Below are 14,454 nucleotides of genomic sequence, written 5' to 3'. Positions count from 1 at the left end.
TCTGGGTCAGAGAGCTCCAAGGGCTGTAGCAGCTTAGGGCCCTGTATCTGCAAGGCTCTATCTTATCATTAGGAAACAGCTGTCCATCGAGATTTTATGGGGTCTGCAAAGAAGGCAGGTATTAAATGGATGAAAATCTGCTTATTTGAGCTATTTTTGTTCATGACTGGGCATGGTAAAATTTGAGTTAGGTATGAGCCAAGGGATCAGCACCAGTCTACAGTGAAGAAATAAACAACCCAGGGGCCAATACACAGAGACAATCTTTGACTTGTTTACATGACACCTCCCCTCCAAAAAAAGAAAAAGACATGATTTTTCTAAAGGAAGTCTTGTCTACAGCCATACCACCCTGAACACACCCAATCTCATCTAAGGGAAGTCCTGACAAGGAAGCAGAATAATAATAAAGAATCCTAGGGAAACATCAGAAGTCCCCAAGCATCCCCATCCCATGCACCCTGACCCCTGCCCTGCAGCAGATCGTCTGTCCCAGGACCCACCAGAATAGAATGGCAGAGAGAAACTTCACTCCTCCTTGCCCTCCCTCTTCAGTATTTAGGATTCCAGGTTAGTCTGTTTCCAAAACTTTAAGTTGAGTGTATGAAAGATACCCTAGATCACCACTGTAGACCCAGGCTTAGCTACTCACATGCAGGCTATCTTCATTCCCAACAGGGAAATAAGGCAACCCAAAGTAGATGTCTGCCTTCCCTGCAAAACTCATGTTTTTATTTTCTCTTTCTCTTTCCTTTCTTTTCTCTTGCTCCCTATCTTTCTCCTTAAATTCTTTCCTTTTCTTTTAGTTACCATTTCTTTTTTTCTTTCTCTCCTTGACTCAAATGCCAAAGATCCCTAGACCAGGAGTCAAGAAGCGTGCATGCTGATTCCTGGGACACCATTAATTACTTCTGTGATTGGGAGCATCAGCCTTTGAGGCATTCATTTCCTCATCTGCAAAAAAACTAGGCTGGATTAGATTTATCCACTGATTCTGTGGTCTATGTCTGCCGGTGACATCCACGGATGTTACTTAGCACCATTAGTGGCACTTAGGCCTCAAAAGGTCACTGACCCCCATTCATGGTGATTTAATTCATTGATCCAAGCTCTCTAGATACAGGATGAACTTCATACCTGAAGCAAGTTGTATTCTTACAAAGTCATCTGACTTTATCATTATGTTTTCTGCCATCTAAAGATTTTGTGGCAATGGATATAACCTTAGTCTTTTTTAATAATGACTGAAAATAGACAAATCCATTTCCTCAATTACTCTCTGTCACTTACAATGTGCCACTAAGTGAACACCCATCCCTTGGGTAGGGGCATTGTGGGTCTTGACCTTTGGGGAGGATGTTTTTGGAATGCACCTTACTCCTCTTTTCAAAACATCACTCAAATTATTTTTGAAATGTCTATTTTGTTTCTTTTGAGATGGAGTCTTACTCTGTTGCCCAGGCCAGAGTGCAGTGGCACAATTTTGGCTCACTGCAAACTCCGCCTCGCAGGTTCAAGCGATTCTTCTGCCTCACCCTCCCGAGTAGTAGCTGGGATTACAGGTGTGTGCCACCACTCCCCGCTAATTTTTGCATTTTTAGTAGAGACAGGGTTTTACCATGTTGGCCAGACTGGTCTTGAACTCCTTGCCTCAAGTGATCTGCCTGCGTCTGCCTCCTGAAGTGCTGGGATTACAGGTGTGAGCCACCACATCCAGCCAGAAATGTCTGTCTTTAATGATGTCTCAAGGGACCTACGAAAGATACCCATAGTGGGGCCTTCTTTTAAGTGCCAATGTCTTGTGGGTTCAAGTTCTGATAGCCTGCTTGACCCGACAACTGTTAAAGAGTAACCTAAGTGACAGGCACATGACCAAGTTCTAATCCCTTCAATGTGCTGGTGGTTCCACTGGTCCAAAGTCAGCCAGGAGCGCACGTCGAAAGGTTATGGGATCTGGTAACTGTGCTTACATAGAAGTCATATGTTTTGGTTTTAGAATAATATGTAATGGCATTTACTTATTTTAAGTGGATGTCTAACTGTGAATTAATTCTATAGGCAATATGTCCCACAACACGTTGGCTTCTTGTAAAATGGCTGAAAATATGTGTTCATTTAAATTATATTGTTTAGTCTGTAATCCCAGCACTTTGGGAGGCCGAGGTGGGAGGATCACCTGAGGCCAGGAGTTCGAGACCAGCCTGGCCAATATGGTTAAACCCCATCTCTACTAAAAATACAAAAAATTAGCTAGGCATGTTGATGCGCACCTGTAATCCCAGCTACTCGGGAGGCTGAGGCAGGAGAATCACTTGAACCTGGGAGATGGAGGTTGCACTGAGCCGAGATCATGCCACTGCACTCCAGTCCAACAGAGCAAGACTCTGTATCTCCCTCTCTCTCTCTCTCTCTATATATATATATAAAAACTATGTATATATATATACATAGTTTAAAAAACTACTCTTGAAGTGAATGAAGAGGAGGCATGTCCATCACAAGGATGATGCTTCATATTTCTGTGCTGGGGTCGGGGGTGATAATGGTGAAATATTGAGGAGCTCAAGGTGCATCAGCGCCCCTTCCTTCCCCTACTTTGCCTTTAGAGGAGCTGCCTCTGAGTCTGGGTCTTTCAGTTGTTCAACTTGCCTGGGGGAAGCAAGGGGTCTCTTCCAGACTGTCACCTTTGTCTGCTTTTCATTGCTTGCTTCATGGTTTATTTTTTAAAGGAAGATTTTTCCTAAAAACTCTTCTAGCTTTCTTTCTCTTTCTTCTCCATTTCATCCTCTCTCACTCTGGGACAAGCTCCTTGAGTTTTTTGCAGGTACTATGTACTTTCCTAAACAGTTTGATGCCTTTCTCTAGGGAACTGGTTCTACAACTTTCCAATGGGGCCTTTAATTAGAAACTACAAAAGAGCACTTGTAGCATAAAAGTCATCTAGTCATATTCTATTAGTTTCATACAGGCTCATATGAGGTCAACTCCTTTCATTTAGTTTCTTGAACACAGTAGAGTTTTTGTAAAATTAATTATGTTACAGTGAAGATGTACCTCAAGATTTTCAGCACAGGCTTCCCATGGTATTAAAGATTTGATAAAGTGGAGATGGGGATAGGAATCCTCATTTTGGACAGCTATTAGGCTAGAATCACTAAGGGGAACAGTAATGAATGAAAATTTATTAGACCTCTCTGTAATGCAGAATTTACCATCTGTTGCACTATCCCATTAGTTTTTATTAAATTGATTGCCTGAATCTGGAGAGAAAGGATATTTTTGTGTCTGCCAACCTCAACTCCACTTACCTTGTAATAAATGTTTCATTCCTCTTTTCATTTTTCTTCCCAGCTGTCAGCCAAGCTCAATAACCTTCCAATGCTCATTTCCATGAGGCTGGAGTTCCTGAGAATCCTCTGTAGCCATGAACATTACCTCAATCTGAACCTTTTTTTTATGAATGCTGATACTGCTCCAACATCTCCTTGTCCTTCCATATCTTCCCAGGTAATAAAAGAATTATTTAACTAAAAGAATTATTCAAGCTATTTCATTTAACTAGCTCAGTTTAATCATGTATTCCCTATAAAGGTTAGTCTTATTAATTTGATGAAAAATCAAACTATTCAAACCAGATCAAGTATGATACCCTGAAGTTACACCACTAGCTAAGAGTTAACAATCTAAGTAATTGGTTTCTCCCCAGGCTCAAGGCTCCCTGATCAGGTTAAGTAAAGCAAAGAATCCAATAAGCCCTATGAAATTTAGAAACTCATAGAAAAGTCTCAAATCTTCCATTGTCTGACATTAGCCAATTGTTATATTATGCAAATAGAGGATTCCAAAGTAAATAAGTTTTGGAAACCATATATTCACCAGGTTTCTTTGCAATAGGCCCTCTAAGAGGCTTTAACTTGTTCATGTCAATTGCAAATGCACAAGAAGCAGAAGAGGAAATGGGAGGCGGTATGCATGATAAGCAGTGATTCCCCAAATGATTTAACATGGAAACCCCACCCCACTTCATACATTTTTTGAAATGTTACTCTGGAATAACTTTAAGAACATGCTGTTTGATAGTCACATTCCATTATAGGGAACACATCAGTAGCTCAGAGCATCAGGCAAAATTTCTCATTATTAGGCTATATTTCTGTTGCATATTCCTTGATACTAGTACAAAAGTGAAGGCTTGTCTTACTAATTGAAAAAAAAAATCTTAGCCATATTTCATGATCCAGATATTAGCTACATGACCATCTTACTGTGAACAGGGAAAGATCTGACTCACAAGCAGCAATTCAAAATGTATAAACTTCTTGCTCCATCCTGCCCAGCAGCTTAACTCCTAAAACTTCCCTGGACTAAGCTTGCCCTAGGTTCTTTCCCACCTTCCCCTTCTGACTGCCCCAGGGAGTGGCCAAACCCAGGGGCCAGGCTCACAAAACCATGAAGGATTTCTAAAGACACTTTAGATGCTCTTAATGAAATATAAAGTGTGCTCCCAGGATACAAATACAGGACAGGAATTACTGAGGACCGGTAAATCTAATACTTCCCTCCCTGACATCACTTGTAGTTCCAGGCCAGCAAAAGTCTGACAATATACTTAAGCCAAATTCAGAAGCGTAGCTGAGGCCAGGCACGGTGGCTCACATGTGTAATCCCAGCATCTTCGGAGGCCAAAGGGAGTGGATCACTTGAGGCCAGGAGTTACCAGCCTGACCAGCATGATGAAGACTCATATCTACTAAAAATACAAAAATGCGTCAAGTAGCTGTAATCCCAGCTACTTGGGACGCTGAGGCATGAGAATTGCTTGAACCCGGGAGACGGAGGTTGCAGTGAGCTGAGACCATACCACTGCACTCAGCCTGGGTGACAGAGTGAGACTCTGTCTTTCAAAAAAATAAAAAATAAAAAAAATAAAAAGAAGATACCTGAGTAAGCAGGGCCTTAAACAAAGGGGGCATTTGGTTATAGAGGAATTGCCTGCTCCCAGCCACAGCACTGGGTGAGGTTCTTATTTCTCTGTCCAAATTTTATCCTAGGATTTTTATCTTCAGCTTTTGATTTCAGATGGGGAAGGGAGTGTCATTCATTTTTCAACAGACCCAAGGTGCTTTATTTTCATCTTTCCCGCTGGGCAGTCTTCTCTCTGTGGGTATGGGAAAGCACAGTAACCACTCTGTGCCTCAGTTTCCTTATCTGCCTTATCTGGCACCAGCAGTACCTACCTCACTAGGGAGGGTTCACGAAGCCTGGCTGGGGCAAGGACTCAGTAAACACTAGCCATCACTATTTTCATTCCAGTTCTTGTGGCTCATAAAATGGCTCCTTACGTTTCTGTAGAACTCAAGCTCCTGCTCCAGTTTCCAGGACCAGAAGATCGCCAGCATGTTCGATCTGACTTCCGAGTACCGCCAGCAGCACTTCCTCACCGGGCTCCTCTTCACAGAACTGGCTGCTGCCCTGGATGCCGAAGGGGAAGGGTATGTTTCTAGCATTTAAAATGGAAGATGAAGCCAAAAAAACAGATGTTCTTTAATAAAATTTGCAGTCTAGCTTCTCACACTTGGTAAAAAACTCTACTGTAGTCGACCAGTTCTGAGGAGTAGAAACATCTGTCTTGAGAAAATGGTACCCATAGGCACAAGGCACAAGAAAGGCCTTTCTTGTGTAGAAAGGCACAAGGGATGGATAAGAACTACAAAATGACTTTTCTTGGTCAACTATTTGAGTGGAATTTACCAGTTCTGCTATAGCAGGTTTCCCAAGGATGCTTTGATTAGTGAACTCCCTAGGAACAAAGCCATTTTTAACAAAGGGGATAGCATGCAGAGACAACCACGAGATGTCACTTGGTTCAATGCTGATGAAGGAAATAATGGCTGCTGAGAAGGCAGCTGCCCCGTGCCCAGATTAGGTTTCTTGCAGACAGTGCTTCTCAGGCCAAGAGACGCCACACATCCAGGGCTTCTGAATCCTTTTACCTCTTATCTATCTGATTACTCAGGGACATGTGGCAGTATCTAGCCTAGAAGTCAACAGACAGAGAGAGGTAGACCACCCCCTTCTTTCCTTCTCTCCCTATGCTCCATTAGCTCACGGAATCAGAAACCCACAGCCTACCTGATTGGACTGAAAAAGATAATGCCTTCTAAAATATTATTCATTCCATTCAACAATTATTGAATGCCTTCCATGGGACAGATACAGTTAGGTGTTAGAGTACATCAGAGATATATCAGTGCACAAAACAGACAAAATTCCCTGCCCCTCGAGAGCTCACCATCCAGGGACTCAGATTCAAAGATGATTAGGATTGCAAAGTAGTTGAGATTCAACACTTCTGGTGTTTAGATTAGGCATACAGAATTGCAGGAACTTGCCCACTATTCCATAACAGAGAATGAAATCTAAAGCCATGGTCTTCCCAGTCCCTTCCCAGGACCCACTCTCCTATACCAAACCATCTCCCTGCACAGGGAACCTGTTCCCATGACTCCTATGCTAAAGAAGTTTCCAGAATAATGTTTGCTAATTAATGGTAGCATTGCTGTATGTTATGGATGGATTTTTGTCTAAATGGAATTTCTCAAGTTCTCTCAAAGTGCTTACAATTAAGTGAAGGAAACAGGAGGTTCCTGCATGAAACAAATACAGGAGCACATCAAGTTTGTGCAACTGCAACAGTCACATGCATCCCAAGTGATGTACCCATGCTGACACCACTTAAGTGACTGTATGTCTGTGTCTCCTGGCAGGATAGTGTGGGGAATCTCATGCTTTTAGCTCTCAATTCTGCCTCCTTCCAGATAACCTGGCCTGAGTATATCCTTTGAGAACTTCACTTTCCATGGCTTCAGTTCTATCTTCTCTTCTCAACTCTAACTAAATTTCTCCTAATTATCTCAGTAGAATGTTCTACCCTACAACTAACATAAATTTCCACAGCAACAAAAAGTGCACCGAACACTTATGCTAATAAGTAAGATACTGAGAAGAAAGTTTGAACACAAAGAAAATTGCCTTCATGCACAAACATGTACATACATTTTCTTAGTTGTCCTTTAATAGCAGTACTTTAAGTGATTTCTAGAAACAATCTTTAGTATTTACAATAGCGTAGTTTCTATTTTCTGTTTTCATTCTAGCTGGAAACAGCCATGACATTCTGTTCTGGATTCCTTGTAAAATTGTTGCTGTTATATTACTAGCAACAAGGTAAAGTATATTCAGAGATAATCATGTAATTATTTTTAATCAGGTAGATACATTCTTCAAACACACACACACACACACACACACACACACACACACAGAGTACCCTTTCTCCCCCAAGAGAGTAATTAACAGTGTAACTCCTTTGGCAACACAATAATCCCTGATTGCTGGGTTGTCAGTTACTCTCCTGGAAAGTCATTAGATATTCTGTCACAACTTCATCATGTAAGCTAAAACCTCAGAAAAATGTCATGCTTCAACAATGCTTCCTATTGATCAGCACTTCTTTTTTTTTTTTCTTTTGCTTCCAAGACAGTTGGTAGACTTGCCAACACCTGTACATCCATGGGGCAAGGGCCAGAAGGACACATCTCAGTACCTGAACCCCTAGGGAGCCACAGCTCCAGTTTCCACTGGGTTTCCCTTAGATCTCTGACACCTGGGTATATCCACAAATGTCTATGTATCATTAAATCCACAGTGTTTTTCAAGCATTTAGAAATTGTCTATCATCTTTGTGTTAAGCTAGAAAATTGCAATGCCTAATTCAAAACACAACCCATTCCCGGAACCACAGACTAAGAACAAGAACAATTTTTGAAATGCAATTTACAATTATCTTACTTTAGCCGCAGTGCAAGAGTCTGTCATTTAAATTTTTGGTTAATATTTTCTATATAACGTTGAATTCTGATGTAGCCTTATTTTGTTTGAAAGAAAAATATATATATATATTTTTTAAATCTGGATTCTTTTTTTATTATTATTATACTTTAAGTTCTAGGGTACATGTATACAATGTGCAGGTTTGTTACACATGTATGCATGTGCCATGTTGGTGTGCTGTACCCATTAACTCGTCATTTACATTAGGTATATCTCCTAATGCTATCTCTCCCACCACCCACCACCCCACGACAGGTCCTGGTGTGTGATGTTCCCCACCCTGTGTCCAAGTGTTCTTTGTTCAGTTCCCACCTATGAGTAAGAACATGCAGTGTTTGGTTTTTTGTCCTTGTGATAGTTTGCTGAGAATGATGGTTTTCAGCTTCATCCATGTCCCTACAAAGGACATGAACTCATCGTTTTTTATGGCTGCATAGTATTCCATGGTGTATATGTGCCACATTTTCTTAATCCAGTCTATCATTGATGGACATTTGGGTTGGTTCCAAGTCTTTGCTATTGTGAATAGTGCTGCAATAAAAGGATTATAAATCATGCTGCTATAGAGACACATGCACACGTATGTTTATTGCAGCAAAATGTATATTTTTAAAATTGAACATCTATGACTAGGTTCCAGATACTCCACTATATATTTTATTTACTTTTTATATAGTATAATTTATATAAAGGACCTGAATCCTAAGTGTAAAGTGCAATTAATATTTCCTGTGAATATATTTGAGTAACCACCAGTCAGATAAAAAATATAATATTCCATTCTCTCAGTTACAGGCCCCCCTCAAGTAACCACTATTCTGACTCATTATCAGAAATTAATATTGCCTGTTATTGAATTTCATAGTCTTTTGCTGAATGTTGCGACTGTGACATCCTTCAGTGTGGTCGCATGTGTCAATATTCATTTTTTTTCAACTGTATGTCATATTCCTTTGTCTACTATAATTTCTCTTCTGTAAATTGACATTTGGGCTGCTTTCTGTTTGTGGGTATTGGGTATTATGAAAACAGCTGCCGTGAACATGCCTGTGCATGGTTTTGGGTGGATGTTAGAACTCATTTCTTTGGGGGTATAAATACAGCCTATTTTTTATTTTAATATACTGTTCTTGAATAGTTTAATAAATATGTTTACATGGTCTTAACAAAATGTCAAAAGAATATACTCTGAGCTAGGAAAAGAAGAGCAAACAATTCAAAGCAGGAAGATGGCAGGGAATAACAAAGGTGATAGCCAAAATAAATGAAATAAAGAATAGAAAAACAATCACGGAAATCCTCAAGATGAAAAGCTTGTTATTTGAAAAGAGCAACAAAATTCACCAATCGTTAGCTGAACTGACCAAGAAAAAAGAAGAAGACTCAATTACTAAAATCATAATTGAAAGATTCAACACAATCATATCATAACAGACCTTACAGAAGTAAAAAGGATTATAAAAGAATACGATGAACAATTGAAAGCCATCAAATTGATAACCTAGATTAAATGGATAAATTCCTTAAAAGGTACAAAGTACTAAAATTGACTCCGAGAAGATATAGAAAATCCAAATAGACCTACAGAAGTAAAGAGATTGAGTTAGTAATCAAACTTCCCACATACACCTACTATGTACCCACACAAATTAAAAATTTAGGCTGGGCGCAGTGACTCATACCTGTAATCCCAGCACTTTGAGAAGCCAAGGCGAGTGGATCACCTGAGGTAAAGAGTTCAAGACCAGCCTGGCCAAGGTGATGAAACCCCGTCTCTACTAAAAATACAAAAATTAGCTGGGTGTGGTGGCAGGAACCTGTAATCCCATCTACTCGGGAGGCTGAGGCAGAAGAATCATTTGAGACTGGAAGGCAGAGGTTGCAGTGAGCCAAGATTATGCCAATGCATTCCAGCCTGGGCAACAAGAGCAAAACTCCATCACAAATAATAATAATAATAATAATAATAATAATAATAATAAATTTTAAAATTTAAAACTTCCCACAATAAAAGCACAAACCTGGGGGGCTTTACTGATGAATTCTACCAAATATTTTTAAAAGAATTAATTCTAATTTTTTACCAACTTCTAGTCTTCTCTTCCAAGGAATAGAAGAGGTGGAATACTTCCCAACTTGTTCTATGAAGCTAGCATTACCCTGTACTAAACCAGACAAAGACGTCATGAGAAAACTACAGGCCAGTATCTGATGAATATAGATGTAAGACCCTCAACAAACACTAGCAAACTGAATCCAGCAGCATATAAAAAGGATTATACACCATGGCTAAGTAGGATTTATCTCAGGAATGCAAGATAGGCTTCATATCTGAAAATCAATTGTTGTACCATATTAATAAAATAAAGGACAAAACCCATACAGTCATCTTAGTAGATGCAAAGAAAAGCATTTAATAAAATCTAATAACCCTTCCTGATAAAAACACTCAACAAACCTTTTAGGAAATAAGAGAACTTCCTCAACTTGACTTAAGGGCCTCTATGAAAAATCCACAGCTAATGTGACACTAATTAGTGAAAAACTGAGTGCTTTATCCCTAAGATTAGGAACAAGACAAAAATGTCTATCCTTGCCACTTCTATTCAACATATTAGGAGTTCTATCTAGGGCAATTAGGCAAAAAAATAAAACGAAAGACATCTAGGCCGGGCATGGTGGCTCACGCCCGTAATCCCAGCACTTTGGGAGGCCGAAGTGGACAGATCGCTTTGAGCCCAGGAGACTGAGAACAGCCTGAGCAACATGGCAAAACCCCATCTCTACAAGAAATACAAAAATTAGCTGGGCATTGGTGGCTTGTGCTTGTAGTCGCAGCTACTTGGGAGGTTGAGGCTGGAGAATTGCTTGATCCCAGAAAGCGGAGGTTGTAGTGAGCTGAGATCACGCCATTGCACTCCAGCCTGGGCCACAGAGTAGGACCCTGTCTCCAAAAAAAAAAAAAAAAAAAAAAAAAAAGAAAAGAAAAGAAAGCATTTAAATTGGAAAAGAAGTAAAACTATCTCTATTCATAGGTGGCATAATCTTGTTTATAGAAAACCATAAGGAATCCACAAAAAACTCCATTACAACTAATAAATGAATTCAGCAGTGTTGCATGGTATAAGATCAACATATAAGAATCAATTGTGTTTCTATACACTTATGATGAGCAATCTGAAAATGAAATTAAGAAAACAATTTCATATAAAATAGCATCACAAAGAAAAAATATTTAGGAATAAATGTAACAAAAGAAATACACTAAAAATGACAAAACAGTGTTGAAAGAAATAAAGATATAAATAAATGGAGGATATCATATGTTCATGAATCAGAAGACTTAATATTATTAAAATAGCAATACTCCCCAAATTGACCCATAGATTAAATGCAGTTCTTCTCAGAATTCTAGCTTGCTTTTTTTTTTTTTTTTTTTTTTTTTTTTTTTTTTTTTTTTTGGGCAGAAATTAGCAAACTGATCCTAAAATTCGTGTGGAAATTCAAGGGACCCAGTATAGCCAAAACAACCTTGAAAAACAAGAACAAAATTGGAGGACTCACACTTCCCAATTTCAAAACTTACTACAAAGCAAAAGTAGTCAAGACTATGGGATTCTGACATATGATAGACATATAGATCAATGAAACTGAGTTAAGAGTCCAAAAATAAATCTTCATATTTATAGTCAATTGACTTTTGACAAGAGTGCCAAAACAATTCAATGGGGGAAAATAGAATTTTCAATAAATGGTGTTGGGACAACTGAGTATCCACATTGAAAAGAATGAAGTTGGACCCTATATTACACTATATACAAAAATTAACTCAAATAGATCAAAGACCTAAATGTAAGAGGTAAAACTATAAAATTGTTACATAAAATTATAGAGGTAATCATCATAGACTTAGAAAAGGCAATGGTTTCTTAAATATGACACACTCAAAATTATGAGTAACAAGAAAAAAATAGATAACTGGACTTCAGTAAAATTAAAACTTTTGTGATTTATAGGACACCATCAAAAAAATGAAAAGGAAACCCACAAAATGGGAGAAAATATTTGCAAATCAAAAACCTAATAGGGGACTTGTATCTGGAATATATATTTTAAAATCTTACAACTCAGTAATAAAAAGACAAATAACTCAGTTTTTTAAAAGGCAAAAGATCAGAATAGACATTTCTCCAAAGAAGATACAGCCATAAGACCATGAAGATGTTCAGCATCATTAGCCATCAGGGAAATGCATATTAAAATCACAATTAAATACCACTTGATACCCACAAAGATGGATATAATAAAAAAGGTAATAAAGTGTTGGCAAGAATAAAATGGAGTCTTCAGACACTGCTGGTGGGAATGTAAAATTGTGCAGCCACTGTTGAAAACAACTTGCTGATTCCTCGAAAAGTTAAACAGAGGCTGGGCGCACGGTGGCTCATGCCTATAATCTCAGCACTTTGGGAGGCTGAGGTAGGCAGATCATTTGAGGCCAGGAGTTCGAGACCAGCCTGGCCAAGATGGTGAAACCCTGTCTCTACTAAAAATACAAAAATTAGCCAGGTGTGGTGGCAGGTGCCTGTAGTCACCACTACTTGGGAGGCTGAGTCATAAGAATTGCTTGAACCCAGGAGGGGGAGGTTGCAGTGAGCTGAGATCGTGTCATTGCACTCCAGCCTGAACAACTCCGTCTCAAAAAAAAAAAAAAAAGCTAAACAGACAGTTACCATACAAGCCAGCAAATGTACTCTGAGGTATGTACCCAAGAAAAGTAAAACTTAAAACTTGTACACAGATATTCATAGCAGCATTCATGACTCACAATAGCTCAAAAGCAGAAACAATCCAAATGTTTATCAGTTGATGAATGTATAAAATTCACCAATGGAATATTATTTAGCAATAAAAAGGAATGAAGTACTGATGCTACAATATGATAAACTTGAAAACATCATACTAAACAGCAGACCCAGGGTTAGAACACAGGCAGTCTATTTCTGGATTCTATATAGTTCTATCCTGTGTTGCTTGGTTTTCACAGTCACCTCATTGCTTAGGAGCATTTTGATCACTCTTGACTGTTTAAGAGCTCTTTAGTCAATTTCCTTTCACCATAACCTCTTGATTGCTGTGTTGTGCCAACAGAATCAGCAAAGTACAAAGGAAAGCTGTCAGTGCCATCCACAGCCTGCTAAGTTCTCACGACCTGGACCCACGCTGTGTCAAACCAGAGGTGAAGGTCAAAATCGCTACCCTTTACCTGCCTTTAGTTGGCATCATTTTGGATGCTTTGCCACAGCTCTGTGACTTTACAGGTAATGGCCCTTCTGTTTTCTTTCTTGGATTGATGGGCGCCCCTGCCAAATGCCCCATCCGAATGAGATCTCTGTCATTTGTTCCAGTGCTGATATGTTCATATGAGCAATTCCTCACAAAAATGGTCTCCAAACCTCTTTAACACAGGCCCCAATCAGTTAAAAAAAAAAAAAAAAGGCACATAGCCTCATATGTGTTTTTTGTTTAGAAATTATTTACTTGTTTCTTCGTTCATTCATTTATTCATTCATTGATCTGCTAGTATGGGATGAACTTTATAAACCATACACCACAAAGGATGAAATAATAACAAGATTACTCCCTTTGGAGATCATGCTCTAACACCTTGAAATAAAGGTGTTCCTTCCCTTTTCTTTTATGAATACGTAAGCAAAAAGCAGTCTCAAATGAACCCAAATAATTGTTCCATGCAAAAAAAAAAAATCGTGGCATATGTCAATATTAGAAAATTCTATCATAGCAGAGAAATATTGCCCTTGGCACTAAGTGGCTAATTTTGAGGTTAATATGTCTATATTAGCAACAAGAGGAAAGGATAAGTTGTCTTAAAGGGGTTTTGTGAAACCCCTGAATCTATTTACAAATTACATTGTGGATTAAGGAATGTAGAGGAAAAAAAAAATCCTCCCAAATAGAAGAACTTCTTATGTTGACCTGAGAAAGGCAGTCCATTGGCCTACCCTCTCCATAGCGTACGTGTGTGCGCACGTGTGCGCGCGTGCACACACACACACAAAATTCCTATCCCATCAGAGTAGTTCTTGCTTTTCCTCCAGCTCAAGGGAAGTTTTGGAAATGTCCATGCTTCTCTCTTGGCAGCTGAAGGGTGCTGGGATCTGGGGAATGCTTCCCTGAGCCAGCCTCTTTATAGGCAGTCATCCTTGAAATCTTGGAACCATCCAGGTTTTCCCACCTCCTCCAAATGGAAAGTGTCATGTGTGACTAAATTATTTATAATATTATTACAGTGACAAGTATTTAGTTCATGAAAATGGGACCAAACACCTATAGTCTTTAATTCATACAAATCATAAAATGAAAAGCAGCAAGTATTCCTGTGGAAGTAATTCTCTCCTTTCTTGAAAAAAATTCTCCAGCAAACTGCTAATGGGGTAACTCAGAAGAGAAAGGTTGAGATAGGGGTTAGGGTTTGTAGAGTTCTGTTGGGGCGAGAGTGCAAGGAAATGATAGAAACAAGCTCAGCACACAGGGCTGAGC

General features: G+C 39.1%; 1 protein-coding gene across 3 annotated transcripts in view; it reads left to right on the top strand.

Annotated features, from left to right (window-relative positions):
* DOCK8 (dedicator of cytokinesis 8) overlaps window positions 1–14,454 on the top strand; it is a 249,849-nt gene that overhangs the window by 186,234 nt on the left and 49,161 nt on the right. For all 3 annotated transcript variants that reach the window (XM_024252561.3, XM_024252560.3, XM_024252563.3), the window contains 3 exons: window positions 3,352–3,507; window positions 5,353–5,492; window positions 13,045–13,214. In XM_024252561.3, the coding sequence (XP_024108329.3) occupies window positions 3,352–3,507; window positions 5,353–5,492; window positions 13,045–13,214 (466 nt within the window). The remainder of the gene's footprint in view (window positions 1–3,351; window positions 3,508–5,352; window positions 5,493–13,044; window positions 13,215–14,454) is intronic.

This window comes from Pongo abelii, chromosome 13 (genome assembly GCF_028885655.2).
Source record: "Pongo abelii isolate AG06213 chromosome 13, NHGRI_mPonAbe1-v2.0_pri, whole genome shotgun sequence".
NCBI classification, from domain to species: domain Eukaryota; kingdom Metazoa; phylum Chordata; class Mammalia; order Primates; family Hominidae; genus Pongo; species Pongo abelii.
This window is presented reverse-complemented; position numbering and strand designations above follow the sequence as displayed.